The sequence below is a fragment of the Odocoileus virginianus genome, chromosome 6 (assembly GCF_023699985.2).
Source record: "Odocoileus virginianus isolate 20LAN1187 ecotype Illinois chromosome 6, Ovbor_1.2, whole genome shotgun sequence".
NCBI classification, from domain to species: Eukaryota; Metazoa; Chordata; class Mammalia; order Artiodactyla; family Cervidae; genus Odocoileus; species Odocoileus virginianus.
The window spans coordinates 27052704-27067373 of record NC_069679.1 but is presented as its reverse complement, the minus strand read 5'-3'; the positions used below and the strand labels follow the sequence as shown (position 1 = coordinate 27067373).

Below are 14670 nucleotides of genomic sequence, written 5' to 3'. Positions count from 1 at the left end.
TTGCTTATTGATCTAATTGAGTATTTTCTTTCTTAATAATTTCATATAGATTTTTAAGGTTTTAATTCCTTAATTAAATATATATTATATAATATATCTCTAATATTTTACCCTATTTGTCTTTTGACCTTTACTTTGGCTTATGGATTTTTTTTTACTGTGGACTGTTTCAAAAGTCTTTATTGACTTTGTTACAATATTGCTTCTCTTTTAAGTTTGTTTGGGTTTTTTTCACCGGAGGCATGTGGGATCTTGGCTCTCTGACCAGGGATGGAACTGCATTCCAGGCATTGGAAGGTGCAGTCTTAACCACTGGACCACCAGGGAAGTTCCTGTTTAGTTTTTTATATATATACTACTTTTAATAGAATTTGTTAGAGTTGTTTTAGATTCACAGCAAAATTAAGTATAAAGTAAAAATTGTTCCCATGTATCCTTTATCCCTGCAATACAGCCTTCCCACTATCGACATCCCATACAATCAACATCCTGCACCAGAGTGGTACATATGTTACCACTGATGAACCTAACCTACAGTGACACATCACTCTCACCCCAAATCCATAATTTACATTAGGATTCACTCTTGGTGTTATAGATTCTATGGGTTTGGACAAATGTGTAATCGTATATATCCACAATTACATCATCATACAGAATAGTTCCACTGCCCTACAAACCTATCCTCTTCCTGCTCATCCTTCCCTCCTCTCTAACCCCTGGAAACCACTGATCTTTTTATAGTCTCCATAGTTTTGCTTATTTCCAGAACATCATACTGTTTCAATCATACAGTATGTAGCCTTTTTAGATTGACTTCTTTCACTTAGTAATATAGATTTAAGCTTCCTTCACATCTTTTCTTGGCTTGGTAGCTCATTTCTTTTTAGCTGAATAATATCTTATTGTCTAAATGTACCACAGTTTATTTATCCATTCACCTAGATAAGGATATCTTAGTTGCTTCCAAGTTTGGGCAATTATGAATAAACCTACTGTAAATATTTACATGCAGTTCTTATATGGACATAAGTTTTCAACTCATTTGGGTAAATACCAAGGAGAGAAAATTCTGAATTATATGGCAAGACTATAAGTGTTTGTTTTTTATTTATTAAAAAATAAGCCCACATTGAAGCCTTTAGGTTTTTGCTGACAAAGCTATCAACCTTTTTTCATAATTTCTATCTTTGGTTTTGATTATAAAGGCTTTTCCCTTCCAAAATTTTACAAATCTTCAGTAGCTTCTGAAGTAGTAGTTCTTCTAGTAGGTCTATGGTTTTGTTTTATTTTTACATTTCAAGCTTTGTTTTATTTTGATGGGGCAGATATCTAACTACATTTTTTTTTCTTGGCTTTCTTGTCACTTTCTTAGTCATATAGCTCCCTCTAAATATTTTATCCACAATTCCAAAAATGTTTCCATTTTACAAACAAGAAAACTGAGGCAGAAAGACAACTCATTGCATTTAAGATCACATAAGTGTAACTGTCAGTCACTCAGTTGTGTCTGACTCTTTGCGATCTCATGGACTGTAGCTCACCAGGCTCCTCTGCCCATGGGATTCTCCAGGCAAAAATACCGAAATGGGTTGCCATTTTCTTCTCCAGGGGATCGTCCCAACCCAGGGATTGAACATGGGTCTCTGGCATTGCAGGCAAATTATTTACCTTCTGAGCCACCAGGGAAGCCCCCAAGATCACATAGCCATTAATTTATACAGTAAGAATTCAAACCTAGGTCTTTTGATGCCAAATCCTGTTCTTTCCACCACAGCCCTGGTACTCAAATTATGATCCATGAACAAGCAGCATTGGGCAACACCTAGGAGCTTGTTAGAAACACAGTCTTAGGTAACATCCCATACACAATCAGAATCTGCATTAATATCCAATGTGAGAAGTCTGTTGTGATACTATTTCCCCCAGATTAGAATACATCAGCATCAGCTGGGAATAGTTGTTGAGCTTCATCCTTCTCCAATATTTTAACTCAGTAGGACAGGGGTAATGACCAGACATCTGCATTTTAACAACCATCTCAAGTTTTCTTATGCAGGTACCCCCTTCCCCACCACCACCAGCACCACTCGAGAAATGCACTGAAACCATTGAGACGTTCTAAAACTGTAACGTAGGACACCGAAAGTGATGGCTGATTATTTCTCCTTATCTCAGTTTAGATGCATCCTTCAGTTCGGTTCAGTTCAGTCACTCAGTAGCATCCGACTCTTTGCAACCTTATGGACTGCAGCACGCCAGGTTTCCCTGTTCATCCAACTCCCCAAGCTTGCTGAAACTCACGTCCACTGAGTCGGTGATGCCATCCAACCATCTCATCCTCTGTCGTCCCCTTTTCCTCCTGCCTTCAATCCTTCCCAGCATCAGACTCTTTCCCAATGAGAGAGTTCTTCGCATCAGGTGGCCAAAGTATTGGAGCTTCAGCATCAGTCCTTCCAAAGAATATTCAGGACTGATTTCCTTTAGGATTGACTGGTTTGATCTCCTTGCAGTCCAAGGGACTCTCTAGAGTCTTCTCCAATGATGTATTCTTATCACCTGAAAAAGACACTGCTACAGGCTAACAGTAACTCTTTTTATGTCAATATGTGGCAATGAGGTTGTAATAATGAGGATAACTAAACCTTCAAATTTACAGAAAAGCACATAAAGAAAACTAAAGGCAAAAAAGCCTTCACTCGATCCAGAAGTGGAGGCAGCCTGGAGAAACATTTACCCAAGTAGACTGAAGTCTACCATCCCAACTTCGAATTTGGTCAATTACGTCCTTGAGTCAGGGTTTCGTCACAGATAAAGTCAGAGTAATAATAAGCTGCCAGTAGGCAGAAAGAACCCGCCTGTTAACCTTTTTAACTTTTGTCCCCAGCATCGTAGGGCTGGGATGAAAAAACATCCCAGGAGACTAAGCAGCCTCAAGCGGCGCGCGGGTGTGTGTTTCTTTGCCAGCTCAGATTTGCCCGGAAATCTACGCCACCTGGCTAAAGGTGGGGCGCGGGCTACCAACCACACCCGGCCCCTTGGTTCGCCGGTCTGCACTGGCAAGTTGGAGAAACACCCTCTTCTTCGCCCAGTCCTCCAGAAAGGCTCCGTCATCAATAATTCATTAAGACACTCGTCTCCATTGGCTGGCGCCTCCACTCGCGCCGGCAGCGGTCCAATGAGAAAGCACTTGAGAGAGCTCTTCTGAATAATGAACACACTCCCGTGACGTAGCGGCCGGAGACTGGCTGAGATGGCGCGAGGCGGGGCCAGCTCGGGCGGCGGCGAGGGCTGTTGGGGCTGCTCTGTGCCAGCTGGGGAGGGTCGAGCCCGGAGTGGGGTCGGAGCTCGGGACCGGCACTGAAAGGGCGAACGCGGGGCACAGACGAGCGGGCGGGCGGCAGGATGTTCAGCTGGTTAGGGCGGCAGGCGGGCGGGCGCGGAGGCACGGGCGCGGACCCGGTGCAGACGGTGACGGGTGGCCTGCGCTCGCTCTACCAGCGCAAGGTGCTGCCGCTGGAGGAGGCGTATCGCTTCCACGAGTTCCATTCGCCCGCGCTGGAGGACGCCGACTTTGAGAACAAGCCCATGATCCTGCTGGTGGGCCAGTACAGCACCGGCAAGACCACCTTCATCAGGTAACCCTCCCCGCCCCCTCCGCCCTCCTGCCTGCACACCTGTCCCCGTCACCAGGTGGAGGCGGTCCTCCTCCCCACGTGCGCGCCTGTTGTCACCAGCCTCCCGCCGGCTTCCTGCAGCGCCCCCTTCTCCTTCGAGGAATCCCCTCTCTGCCGCTTTCTCCAGCATCGGCGCGGCCTCAGGTTCCTCGTCCGAGCGCGGTGCCCGGGTGTCTGAAGCCCTGCCCTGGGACCGGCCGCCAATGTGAGGGCAGGCTCTCCCTACGCGGCCGAGAGGGTCCTCAGAACGGCCCCGCGCCCCTTCTCTGCGTACTACAAGCCCTCCTTTCTTGCGTTTGGAAAGGCACTCCTCTGGCTGGCTTTATCTTGTCACCCTAGCCTGGGAGCCCCGGGATGGGAGGAAAAGCAAGGCTATAATAAGCACCTTCTTAACAAGCGAGTGAGACCAAGGGCTGGAAATGGGGACAAAAGTGTGGGGTAGCAGAATGGATTATTGAGTCAAGTTGGAAAGTTAAGCCCTAGCACAGTGCCCGGCGTATAACTACTTAGTGAAAGAATGGCAACAGTAGAGGGTATTGCCCACGCCCCCTTCCCTTGCGGCCCTGCATCCCGCCCCCAACACTGTTTTCAGGGGGACCCGGTAGAGAGGCCGCCTTCATTCAGCTCGTGCACAGCCTCTTTATCCTGCCATAGAAGTTAGCTGTGTGTAGCCGCCGAACCAGCCAGCGCCCAGTGGAGCTCAGGGGGAGTGTCATATTACTACTGGTTAGTTTCCATTTCTTAGGTGGGTCATTCCCTTCTCCGTCACCCTTGACAACTGAAAATATTTGTCATGCTTGCCGTGTCTCCAAAAGCAAACAATTACTGTGGATGCCTTGACATTCAAATCATATAGGTCCCTCGGAAGTGGTTTTTAATGGGAAATAATTTACATTGTAACAGATTGCTTTTTGAAGAGGCTATTTTACTTTTAAAGCAGCTGGCATATTAAGACTCTCTTTGGTTAGGAGACTTGTTTTCCTGGCTTAAACTGTGTGTCCATTGAAACAAAGTGATCATTTTAGGTTTGGGGCCAGGGTTTTGGAAATCGTGTTTCTTCATCATTGATGATCAACAGGTGTTCAGAAAACTGCTTCTGTATTTGGATACATGCCATTTCTATTAAGTAGTGGCCTCTTTTTCTGGGTTCCAGTGACCTAAATAGTTCCTACAAATAGAGTAGTTGTCACTACAGAAAATATGTTCAATCCAAACCTGCAGGTACATGATGAATTAATTCAGCAAAGCTGATACACTATATTGAAATATAGTTCTCAAAAGTAAGTTGAATGTAAAGGAAGATGGAAGAAAATAATTTTAAATTGCTTTATTTGGTGCTTATTAGTAAGCTGAAAATAGTATTAAATGTCACCTAAGACACTCAAAATGAACCTAGAAATATCACATAAACTGATACCTTGAAAGATGTTATAAAATACACTTCAGGGCTCAATAATACTAACCAATTTAAGTATATAGGGCTATGAAGCATTATATAGCATAAGAGTAGGAGGTAGACCTTTTGAAATATACAGATGAAGGATAAGAAGGTAAGCATTGTTATAATTAAAATAGTCTCAGCACTGGTGATGGCCTGTTCAGAGCACCCTGGGCAGTTCCTCCCATCTGTCTTTGCCATGAAAGCTTTATTATGTGCTTAGGGAGCCTCTGTTCATACTGTGTCAGCCTGGATATGATTTGGTCCTTTCTGCTCCCATAGCCTGGATAATAAGCAAACCTAAGGCAGGAGAACAAACCCACGGAAACATGTATCCATCTTTTTTTCAGCTTACTGTTTTTCTGTTTCATCATTTGGGGTAACTTTGTGGAATAGCTAAGCACAGTTTGAAGAAGGATTTGGTAACTCCATCCAAGGACTTCCCAGGTGGCTCAGTGGTAAAGAATTCACCTGCCAAATAGAAGACGCGGGTTCGATCCCTGGGTCACTCCAGTATTCTTACCTGGGAAATCCCATGGACAGAGGAGCCGGGTAGGTTACAGTCCATAGGGTCACAGAGTCAGACACGACTTAGCGACTAAACAATGACTCCATCCAAATGAACCACTTCTCAGGAGGCCCTGGAGCCCCCACGTGCAACACCACAGTGAGAGAGTCATCACCCTATCAGGAAGTCACTTGCTCTTGAGACCTTCCCTGGCCTAAGTGACTTGGTTGTTAGGCACCAGACACAAAAGTGGACCTGTGAGGGCGGAAGAAACTCAGGGTATACCAGAAGGTTGGTGAGGCACCGGAGATCTGAGTTTGATTTCAGAGTGGGGCTAGAAGGAAAAGATTCAGCTTCTGGAAGGAAAGACCCAAGCGAAGGGGCAGCTGCCCTCTAGAGTCCTACACTGGTACTGGGGGCCGGAAGTGTTGACCCAGGTGCTGACCATCCTGGAACCTGCCTGCATCTGTGGCTGTCTTTTCTCTGAGGCTGGTCAGTGCCTGGGTGTTTTGTTTCTAGCCAGTAAGCATTAGAAGCTCATAATTGGCTATAGGATGCACCTGTCTGCATAGTCAGAGATTCTTATCCACCTGGCTTCCTGCACATCCCCAGAGGTCACTGGTTACACAGAGCCTACACTAATATGGAGGGAAACCTCTCCTTGTGAAGTCACGCAGCAAAGCCTTTGATATACATTCCACCTTTGATGAAACCTTACTCTTCCTTCCTTTTGTCCCATAACTGGGAAGAATTAAGAGCCCCATTGAAACATGGTGAGCCAGGACTTTCACCAGGAGTGAGGCATTTGAAGTGTGTGCCGTGTTCTAATTAAAAGGTCTTCTAGGGGCTTCCCTAGTGGTCCAGTGGTTAAGACTGTGCACTTCCACTACAGGGGGTGCGGGTTCGATCTCTGCTCAGGAAACTAAGATCCTGCATACCATGCAGACTGGCCAAAAAAACAAAAACAAAACTAAATAGAGTGGATGGAGAGTCTGAGTGTCAAGAAGCTCTGCTTGCTATGGAAGATGACCATGAGGGGCCCAAGTGCAAGGAAGAGGATAGATAGGAGAGTTTTAATGGACTTTCCTCACATGGGTCACAAAGCTGGCCCAGAACTTCAGGAGATGTTTGTCAAAGTCCTTTTGGGATGGAAGCAAAACAGTCTATTGTCTTATTGACAGTTTTATTTCTCAGAAGACTGAGGATGCAATGGGAGGAACTGGGGGTACTCTGCCTCTGGGCAACAAGAAAGAATTGGCCAGAGAAGGAGAAGAGATGGGCATGGGAAAGGTGGCCAAGTCATGGCAGACTGTTTAACAGCCAATGAAGGCTGAATATTGGGCTCAATCAGACCTGTGTCCAAAACCTGAGGAAAACAGATTTCAGAGATTCCCCCAGAAAATCCCTGGGCCCAGATGCTTTGAGGGAAGACATTTCCCACGAGAGAATGTGAGGTTCACCAAAAATCAATTCAAGCCACACAATTGCAACCTCTGATTTTTAAGAGCTCCGCTTTCTCTCTCCTTCCTACACTCTTGTCCTTTTCTCTCAAAAAAAATTATTCTAATGAGGAAAAAAGAAGTCACTGTAGGTTTTTAAAGGGTAGAGAATAAGGCAATAAGGCAAGAAAAAGGGATAGAAGGCATGTAGATTGGAAAGAAGTAAAAAATCTCTATTCACAGAGAACATGATCTTGTATATAGAAAAAAATCCTAAGGATTAGGAAAAGCCTTCAAAAATTCTTAAAACAAATTCACTAAGCTGTCAGGATACATGATTAATATATAAAATCAGTTCTATTTCTATTCACTATCAATGAACAATCTGGAAATGGAATTAAGAAAACAATTCCATTTATAATAGCACCTTAAAAAAATATTTTAGGAATAGATTTAACAAAAGTAATGCAAAACTGTAAAACTTTGTTGAAAGAAATTTTTAAAAAAACTTTAAAAAAAGGAAAGACATTCCATGTTCATGGGTTGAATGACAGTGTATTTTCTACGTATTTATTTATTGGCTGTGCTGGGTCTTTGATATTATTCAAGGGCTTTCTCTAGTTGTGGTTCAAGGGATTCTCACTGCAGTGGCCTCTTGTCCGGAAGCATGGACTCGAGAGCTCATGAGCTTCAGTATTTGTGGTGTATGGGCTTAGTTGCCCCACAGCATGTGGAATATTCCCACACCAGAAATCAAACCTGTGTCCCCTGCATTGGCAGGCAGATTCTTAACCTCTGGACCACTAGCGGAGCTCCGTCAATATTTTTAGAATGGCAGTAATACTCCAAGTGATCTTTAGAGTCACCATAATCCCTAGCAAAATCCCAACTGCCTTCTTTGTAGAAACTGACAAGCTGATCCTAAAAATTCATGTGGAATTGTGAGGGGTCCAGAATAACCAAAACAATCTTGGGGGAGAAAACAACAATATTCAATTTCTCATACTTCTGATTTCAAAACTCACCACAAAGCTACAGTAAACAGGACAGTGTGATACTAGTGTGACAATAAGGAGAGACATATAAGTCAATTGAATAGAATTGAGAATTCAGAAATAAGCCAATACATGTTTGATAAATTTGTTTTTACAAGGTTCTAAGACAATTCAGTGGGGGGAAATATACTTTTCAACAAATGATAGTGGGACTATTGGATATCCACATTGCAAGAAGAATAGAAAGTGACTTCTAATGGGTACAGGGTTTCCTTTTTGGGTGATAAAAATGTTCTGAAATTAGATAGAGGTATTTAGTTGTACAACTTTGTGAGGATTCTAAAAACCGCAGAATTGTGCCCTTTAAAAGGGTGAGTTTTATGGTATATGAATTATATCTCAATAAAAATATGAAACAATTCAGTCTTTCAGTATTAAGCATCCTATGATTTAATTTCCATAAATTCTACAATTAATGCCCATCAAGTAATTTCTGCATCTGTGTGCAATAATTTAAAATGAAAATGGATGCCAGAAAGAAAACAAAAAACAAAGTGGAAATAAGCTAAAAGAAAACCAAGGACAAAAGGAACCAAGCAGACCTGAGAAAAAGCAGTGTACAAATAGCCACATGCAATCCCTATTTGTTTTTTTCTTTGTATATCCTTGTCAGTGTTTAAACGTTCATTCTTCATAATGCTCAGTTTAGTAAAATCACGGTGTGATGTTTCCCTATAAAATACTTGATAAAGCAGTTATGTTTTAAACCTTTAAATATTAAATATAGCATTAATAGGGGAAAGGGCGGCAGGGGTTCCATGGACAAGGATGAAAACAAGGTTGGTGGATAGCACAAAGCATTAAGAAGCAGAAGTTAGGGGCTGAGACAATATGCCCCCTCAGACAATTTTAAAAAATGCCTCAGACAATTAAAAGAAGCCTTTTTAGGTATTATCAGAACAAGAAAAAAGAATCAGGAAGCGATAGGCTCAAGCCTGGGACTCTTGTTGGAACATTAACAAAAAGCAGAACTACTCAGCCGTTATTTTGCATCCTCCTTTTCTCTCAAAGAACGTGCTCCAGAGATGGTAAAAGAGAGCCCAGGCGTGTTTGAGAAGGACTCAGACTAGACAACGAGGAGCTCTCTAGGGCCTGCCACAGGCAAGACCCAGGACATACCCAGGCGGATAGATGGATGGGAGGTCCTTGTAGGAAGAGCTTGCAGTTGTGCTCAAAGAAAACTCTGTTCTGTGATTTGTAAGAAATAATGAAGAATATGAAAAGTATCAGAAAGTTGGAAGCAGGCAAATGTTCCAGTTTTCTAAAAAGGGAAGAAGAAGATTTTAAGGACAAAGCTCTACTCTGTTCCTTTGATAAGCTCTAGACTCAGCTATTAAAGAGAAGTGAAGATGCTCAGTAGAAGGCAGGCTGGTTCACCCATTAAAAAAGAAAAATTCCTTTAGGGAAGTACTGGGGGCCCAGTTGGATGGTTCTTACCCTCATTCAAGTGCTAGATCCCCAAAATCATAGTCTTTTGTGCCAAATACCATGCCTTTTGCAGTTCATTCTGAAATACTGAAATATTTAATTTTCACTGTATAGACTGTATTTACCGTATACAGTGTAAGCTCATACCTACACAGCCTAGTGTTCCTTTCCTCAAATAGTATTGATATCAGAGATGGGCCCAGCTATCACAGACTGTGGAAAAGAATCAAGCCCTCAGGGCTCTGGGTGACAAGAGCGTGACACTAAAGCACAGGGTGGGCTGGGACCCTTCACGCAGGTTTGGAGGTTGGAAGAGGCATCTGGGGGTACAACTTAGAAGCCAAACCCTGCGGAATGAGCAAAAATTCGCAGCCCCAAGGAGATAGGGAAGTGAAAGTGAGAAAGTATCCACGGTGAGGCCCAAGTTTGGTTAACCAGGTGGGTGGGTGAGCTGTCCACTGAGGTGAGGAAGAATAGGGGCATACTTACGAGTTTAGGTTTAAGCCTGTGCATAAGTGGACACCCAGGTGTAGAGTCCAAGACAGGTCGGACATGTGGGTCTGGAATGAGAGGAGGAGGACCTTGGGAAGGTGCTACGGAAAATATCACCACGGAGGTGGAGGTGATGCCAGGGAAGGATGGTGGGTCAGGGCCATCTTAGGACTCTCTTGGTTGCAAGTGACAGCAACTCAACTTAAAAAGCCTTAAGTAAAAAGATACACTTTTTCTCTTGAAATTAATTGGACCAGAGTGTGCTGACCCCATGGTCCCAGGACTTGGTCTCTCTGCTCTGTTGTCTTCTCACATTGGCTTCCTTCTCAGGCACTTACTCATGGGGCAGGCAGACCCTCTCCAATTCCAGACTCACGTTCTGCCAACTCAGCAACCCCAGTGGGAAAGAAGAGAACCCCTCTCCCGATAGTTTGAGCAACAAGTCTCAAGTTTGAGTTTCATTGGCTCGAGTTTCATTGGCTCGACTTTGGCCATCTGCCCATCCTTGAGCCAGTCCCTCAAGCTGGGGGAAATGAATATCCGTGTCTGGAATGGGGTGATCAGCCCCCAAACCACACGGCTTGATGGTGGGGAGAGGTGACTCCTCAGAATACAGTTATTGAAAAGGGGAAATGGATGCTAGACAGGTGAAACAGCAGGTGTTCCCCACAAAAGCCAGGGAGAGGGAGCGGTCAGCAGCGTCAGCTGCCTTGAGGAAACAGAACCAGTGGATTAGCAATCAGAAGCCAGGGTGACCTTGACAAGGGTCAGTAAGTGGTGCTGATGGAAGCCAGGTGACAGTGGGTTGAAGAATGAGTGGGAAGTGAAGCATCAAATATAGAAAACTCTCAGCAGCTGGGCACTGAAGGCAAGGAACCATGCCCTGGTCACAGGCATTCTGGAGGTTTGGTTAATGATCATGATCCTGCAGAGTTAGAAGTCGCTAGAAGGGGTGTGTGGAGGGGGAGCAGCTGGTGGTTCAGAAGCGCAGGAGGAGGCAGGACTTGGAGCAAGGGTTCTGAGGGATGGGGGTGGTGCAGGACAGGTTGAGTGTGGCGTTGGTGGCAGCAGTCCCTGCTTGGGCGATGCTGTCTGTTGGCCTCTTGTCCACTGATTACATTATCTACCTGACAAAGGGCAGCAGTCCCCGAGGATTAGAAGTGACATCTAGACGCTTACTTCTAAAGGACATTCAAAACACGTTTCAAAACCTTGGAGAATTCTGAACTAGAAAGCTGGGTCCTGAATCTTATCTGTGGGTCAGAATCTGTCTGTGGGTCAGAATCCCCAGAAGACCTTCTGAAACAGATTCCAGGGGCTCACTCCAGACCTTGTAAAGTGGAACCTCTGTGGGTCAGACTGAAAAATCTGTTTTTATTATTATAAACTACCTCTCATGATGATTTTTAGGTAGCCTCTCCCAAGAAATGTTTGGGAACTATTGCTAGATGAATGTCCAGTTGGTGACATCTATGACACTGGAACCATCAAGCCTGAAGAGAGGCTCACTCTGGTGGACCTTCCATGGCATGTGGTCCAAACTCTGTCTGTTCACATTTTTAACAGATGACATAGATGAAGACATAGAAGTCATGGTTATAAAACTGGGGATTATGCAATAAATGCAATTTAATAAACAGCCTTTTTCACTTAAGATGATATAATGAACTGTTTCTTGTGTTATTAAGTCATCTTCAAAAATAGTTAATGTCTGCATCATATTCTATTGTACAGTTTGGAACATTGTTTTTAATTTTTTCCCATTTTTTAAATTGAAGTAGAATTTGTTTACAGTGTTGTGTTAATTTCTGCTATAGAGCAAAGTGATTCACTTATAACGCACACATTCTTTTTATACTCCTTTCCATTATGGTTTATCATAGGATACTGGATATAGTTCTCTGTGCTGTACAGTAGGACCTTGTTGTTTATCCATTTCAAATGTAATAGCTTATATCTGCTAACCCAACCTCCCACTCCATTCTTTCTCAACCCCTTCCCCCTTGGCAACCACAAGTCTCTTCTCTATGTCTGTGAGTCTGTTTCTGTTTTATACATAGATTCATTTGTGTTGTATTATAGATTCCACTTATGATATCATATGGTATTTTTCTTTCTTTGACTTAGTATGATCATCTCTAGTTGCATTCATGTTGCTGCAAATGGCGTGATTTCATTTATATGGCTGAGTAGTATTCCATTCTATATACCACATCCTCTCCTCCATTCATCTGTCGATGGACATTTAGGTTGTTAATGTATCTTGGCTATTATGAATAGTGCTGCTATGAGCATAGGGGTGTGTGTATCTTTTTGAATCATAGTTTTGTCCAGGTATATGCCCAGGAGTAGAATTGCTGGATCATATAATTCTATTTTTAGTTTTCTGAGGAACCTTCATACTGTTTTCCACAGTGGCTGTATGAACTTCAGTTCCAGTTCAGTTGCTCAGTCGTGTCTGACTCTTTGCGACCCCATGAACAGCAGCATACCAGGCCTCCCTGTCCATCACCAACTCCCTGAGTTTACCCACACTCATGTGCATTGATTCGATGATGCCATCCAACCATCTCATCCTCTGTCGTCCCCTTCTCCTCCTGCCCTCAATCTTTCCCAGCATCAGGGTCCTTTTCAATAAGTCAGTCCTTCGCATCAGGTGGCCAAAGTATTGGAGTTTCAGCTTCAACATCAGTCCTTCCAGTGAACACTCAGGACTGATTTCCTTTAAGATCGACTGGTTGGATCTCCTTGCAGTCCAAAGGACTCTTAAGAGTCTTCTCAAAAGCATCAATTCTTCGACCCTCAGCTTTCTTTATAGTCCAACTCTCATATCTATACATGACTACTGGAAAAACCATAGCCTTGACTAGATGAACCTTTGTTGGCAAAAGTAATGTCTCTGCTTTTTAATATGCTGTCTAGGTTGGTCATAACTTTCCTTCCAAGGAATAAGTGTCTTTTAGTTTCATGGGTGCAATCACCATCTGCAGTGATTTTGGAGCCCCCCAAAAATAAAGTCAGCTGCTGTTTCCTCATCTATCTGCCATGAAGTGATGGGGCCGGATGCCATGATCTTAGTTTTCTGAATGTTGAGCTTTAAGCCAACTTTTTCACTCTCCTCTTTCACTTTCATCAAGAGGCTCTTTAGTTCTTCTTCACTTTCTGCCATAAGGGTGGTGTCATCTGCATATCTGAGGTTATTGATATTTCTCCCTGCAATCTTGATACAGGCTTGTGCTTCACCAGCCCAGCGTTTCTCATGATGTACTCAGCATATAAGTTAAATAAGCAGGGTGACAATATACAGCCTTGACGTACTCCTTTTCCTATTTGGAAACAGCCTGTTGTTCCATGTCCAGTTCTAACTGTTGCTTCCTGACCTGGATACAGATTTCTCAAGAGGCAGGTCAGGTGATCTGGTATTCCCATCTCTTTCAGGATTTTCCACAGTTTATTGTGGTCCACACAGTCAAATGCTTTGGCATAGTCAATAAAGCAGAAATAGATGTTTTTCTGGAACTCTCTTGCTTTCTTGATGATCCAGCAGATGTTGGCAATTTGATCTCTGGTTCCTCTGCCTTTTCTAAAACCAGCTTGAACATCTGGAAGTTCACGGTTCACGTATTGCTGAAACCTGGTTTGGAGAATTTTGAGCATTACTTTACTAGCCGTAGTTTGAGCATTCTTTGGCATTGCCTTTCTTTGGGGTTGAAATGCAAACGGACCTTTTCCATTCCTGTAGCCACTGCTGAGTTTTCCAAATTTGCTGGCATATTGAGTGCAGCACTTTCATAGCATCATCTTTCAGGATTTGAAATAGCTCAACTGGAATTCCATCACATCCACTAGCTTTGTTTGTAGTGACGCTTCCTAAGGCCCACTTGACTTCACATTCCAGGATGTCTGGCTCTAGGTGAGTGATCACACCATCATGATTATCTGGGTTGTGAAGATCTTTTTTGTACAGTTGTTCTGTGTATTCTTGCCACCTCTTCTTAATATATTCTGCTTCTGTTAGGTCCATACCATTTCTGTCCTTTATTGAGCTCATCTTTGCATGAAATGTTCCCTTGGTATTTCTAATTTTCTTGAGGAGATCTCTAGTCTTTCCTATTCTGTTGTTTTCCTCTATTTCTTTGCACTGATCACTGAGGAAGGCTTTCTTATCTCTCCTTGCTATTCTTTGGAACTCTGCATTCAAATGGGTATATCTTTCCTTTTCTCCTTTGCTTTTTGCTTCTCTTCTTTTCACAGCTATCCCACTAATAATATTTGTATTTCCTCCAGCATTTATTTGTAGACAGCATTTATTTTTAATGATGGACATTTTGACTGGTGTGAGTTGGTACCTCATTGTGGTTTTAATTTCCTTTTCTCTAATAGTTAGTGATGTTGAGCATATTTTCATATGCCCACTGGCCATTTATTTGTTTTCTTAAGAGAAATGTCTATTTTTTTATTGGGTTGGGTATTTTGTTGTTGAGTTGTATGAGCTATTTGTATATTTTGGAGATTAAGCCCTTGTCAGTCACATTATTTGCAAATATTTCTTCCCATTCCATAGGTTGTCTTTCCATATTTTTTTGTTGTTGTTCATTTGGTTGTTTTTGTTTTTTATAGTTTCCTTTGGCTA

General features: G+C 43.1%; 1 protein-coding gene across 1 annotated transcript in view; it reads left to right on the top strand.

Annotated features, from left to right (window-relative positions):
- The first annotated feature begins 3294 nt into the window (after positions 1 to 3294).
- Positions 3295 to 14670, top strand: part of EHD4 (EH domain containing 4) — an 85539-nt gene continuing 74163 nt past the window's right edge. Inside the window, exon 1 of the mRNA XM_020906810.2 lies at positions 3295 to 3638. Coding sequence (XP_020762469.1) covers positions 3406 to 3638 — 233 coding nt within the window. The 5' untranslated portion in view covers positions 3295 to 3405. The remainder of the gene's footprint in view (positions 3639 to 14670) is intronic.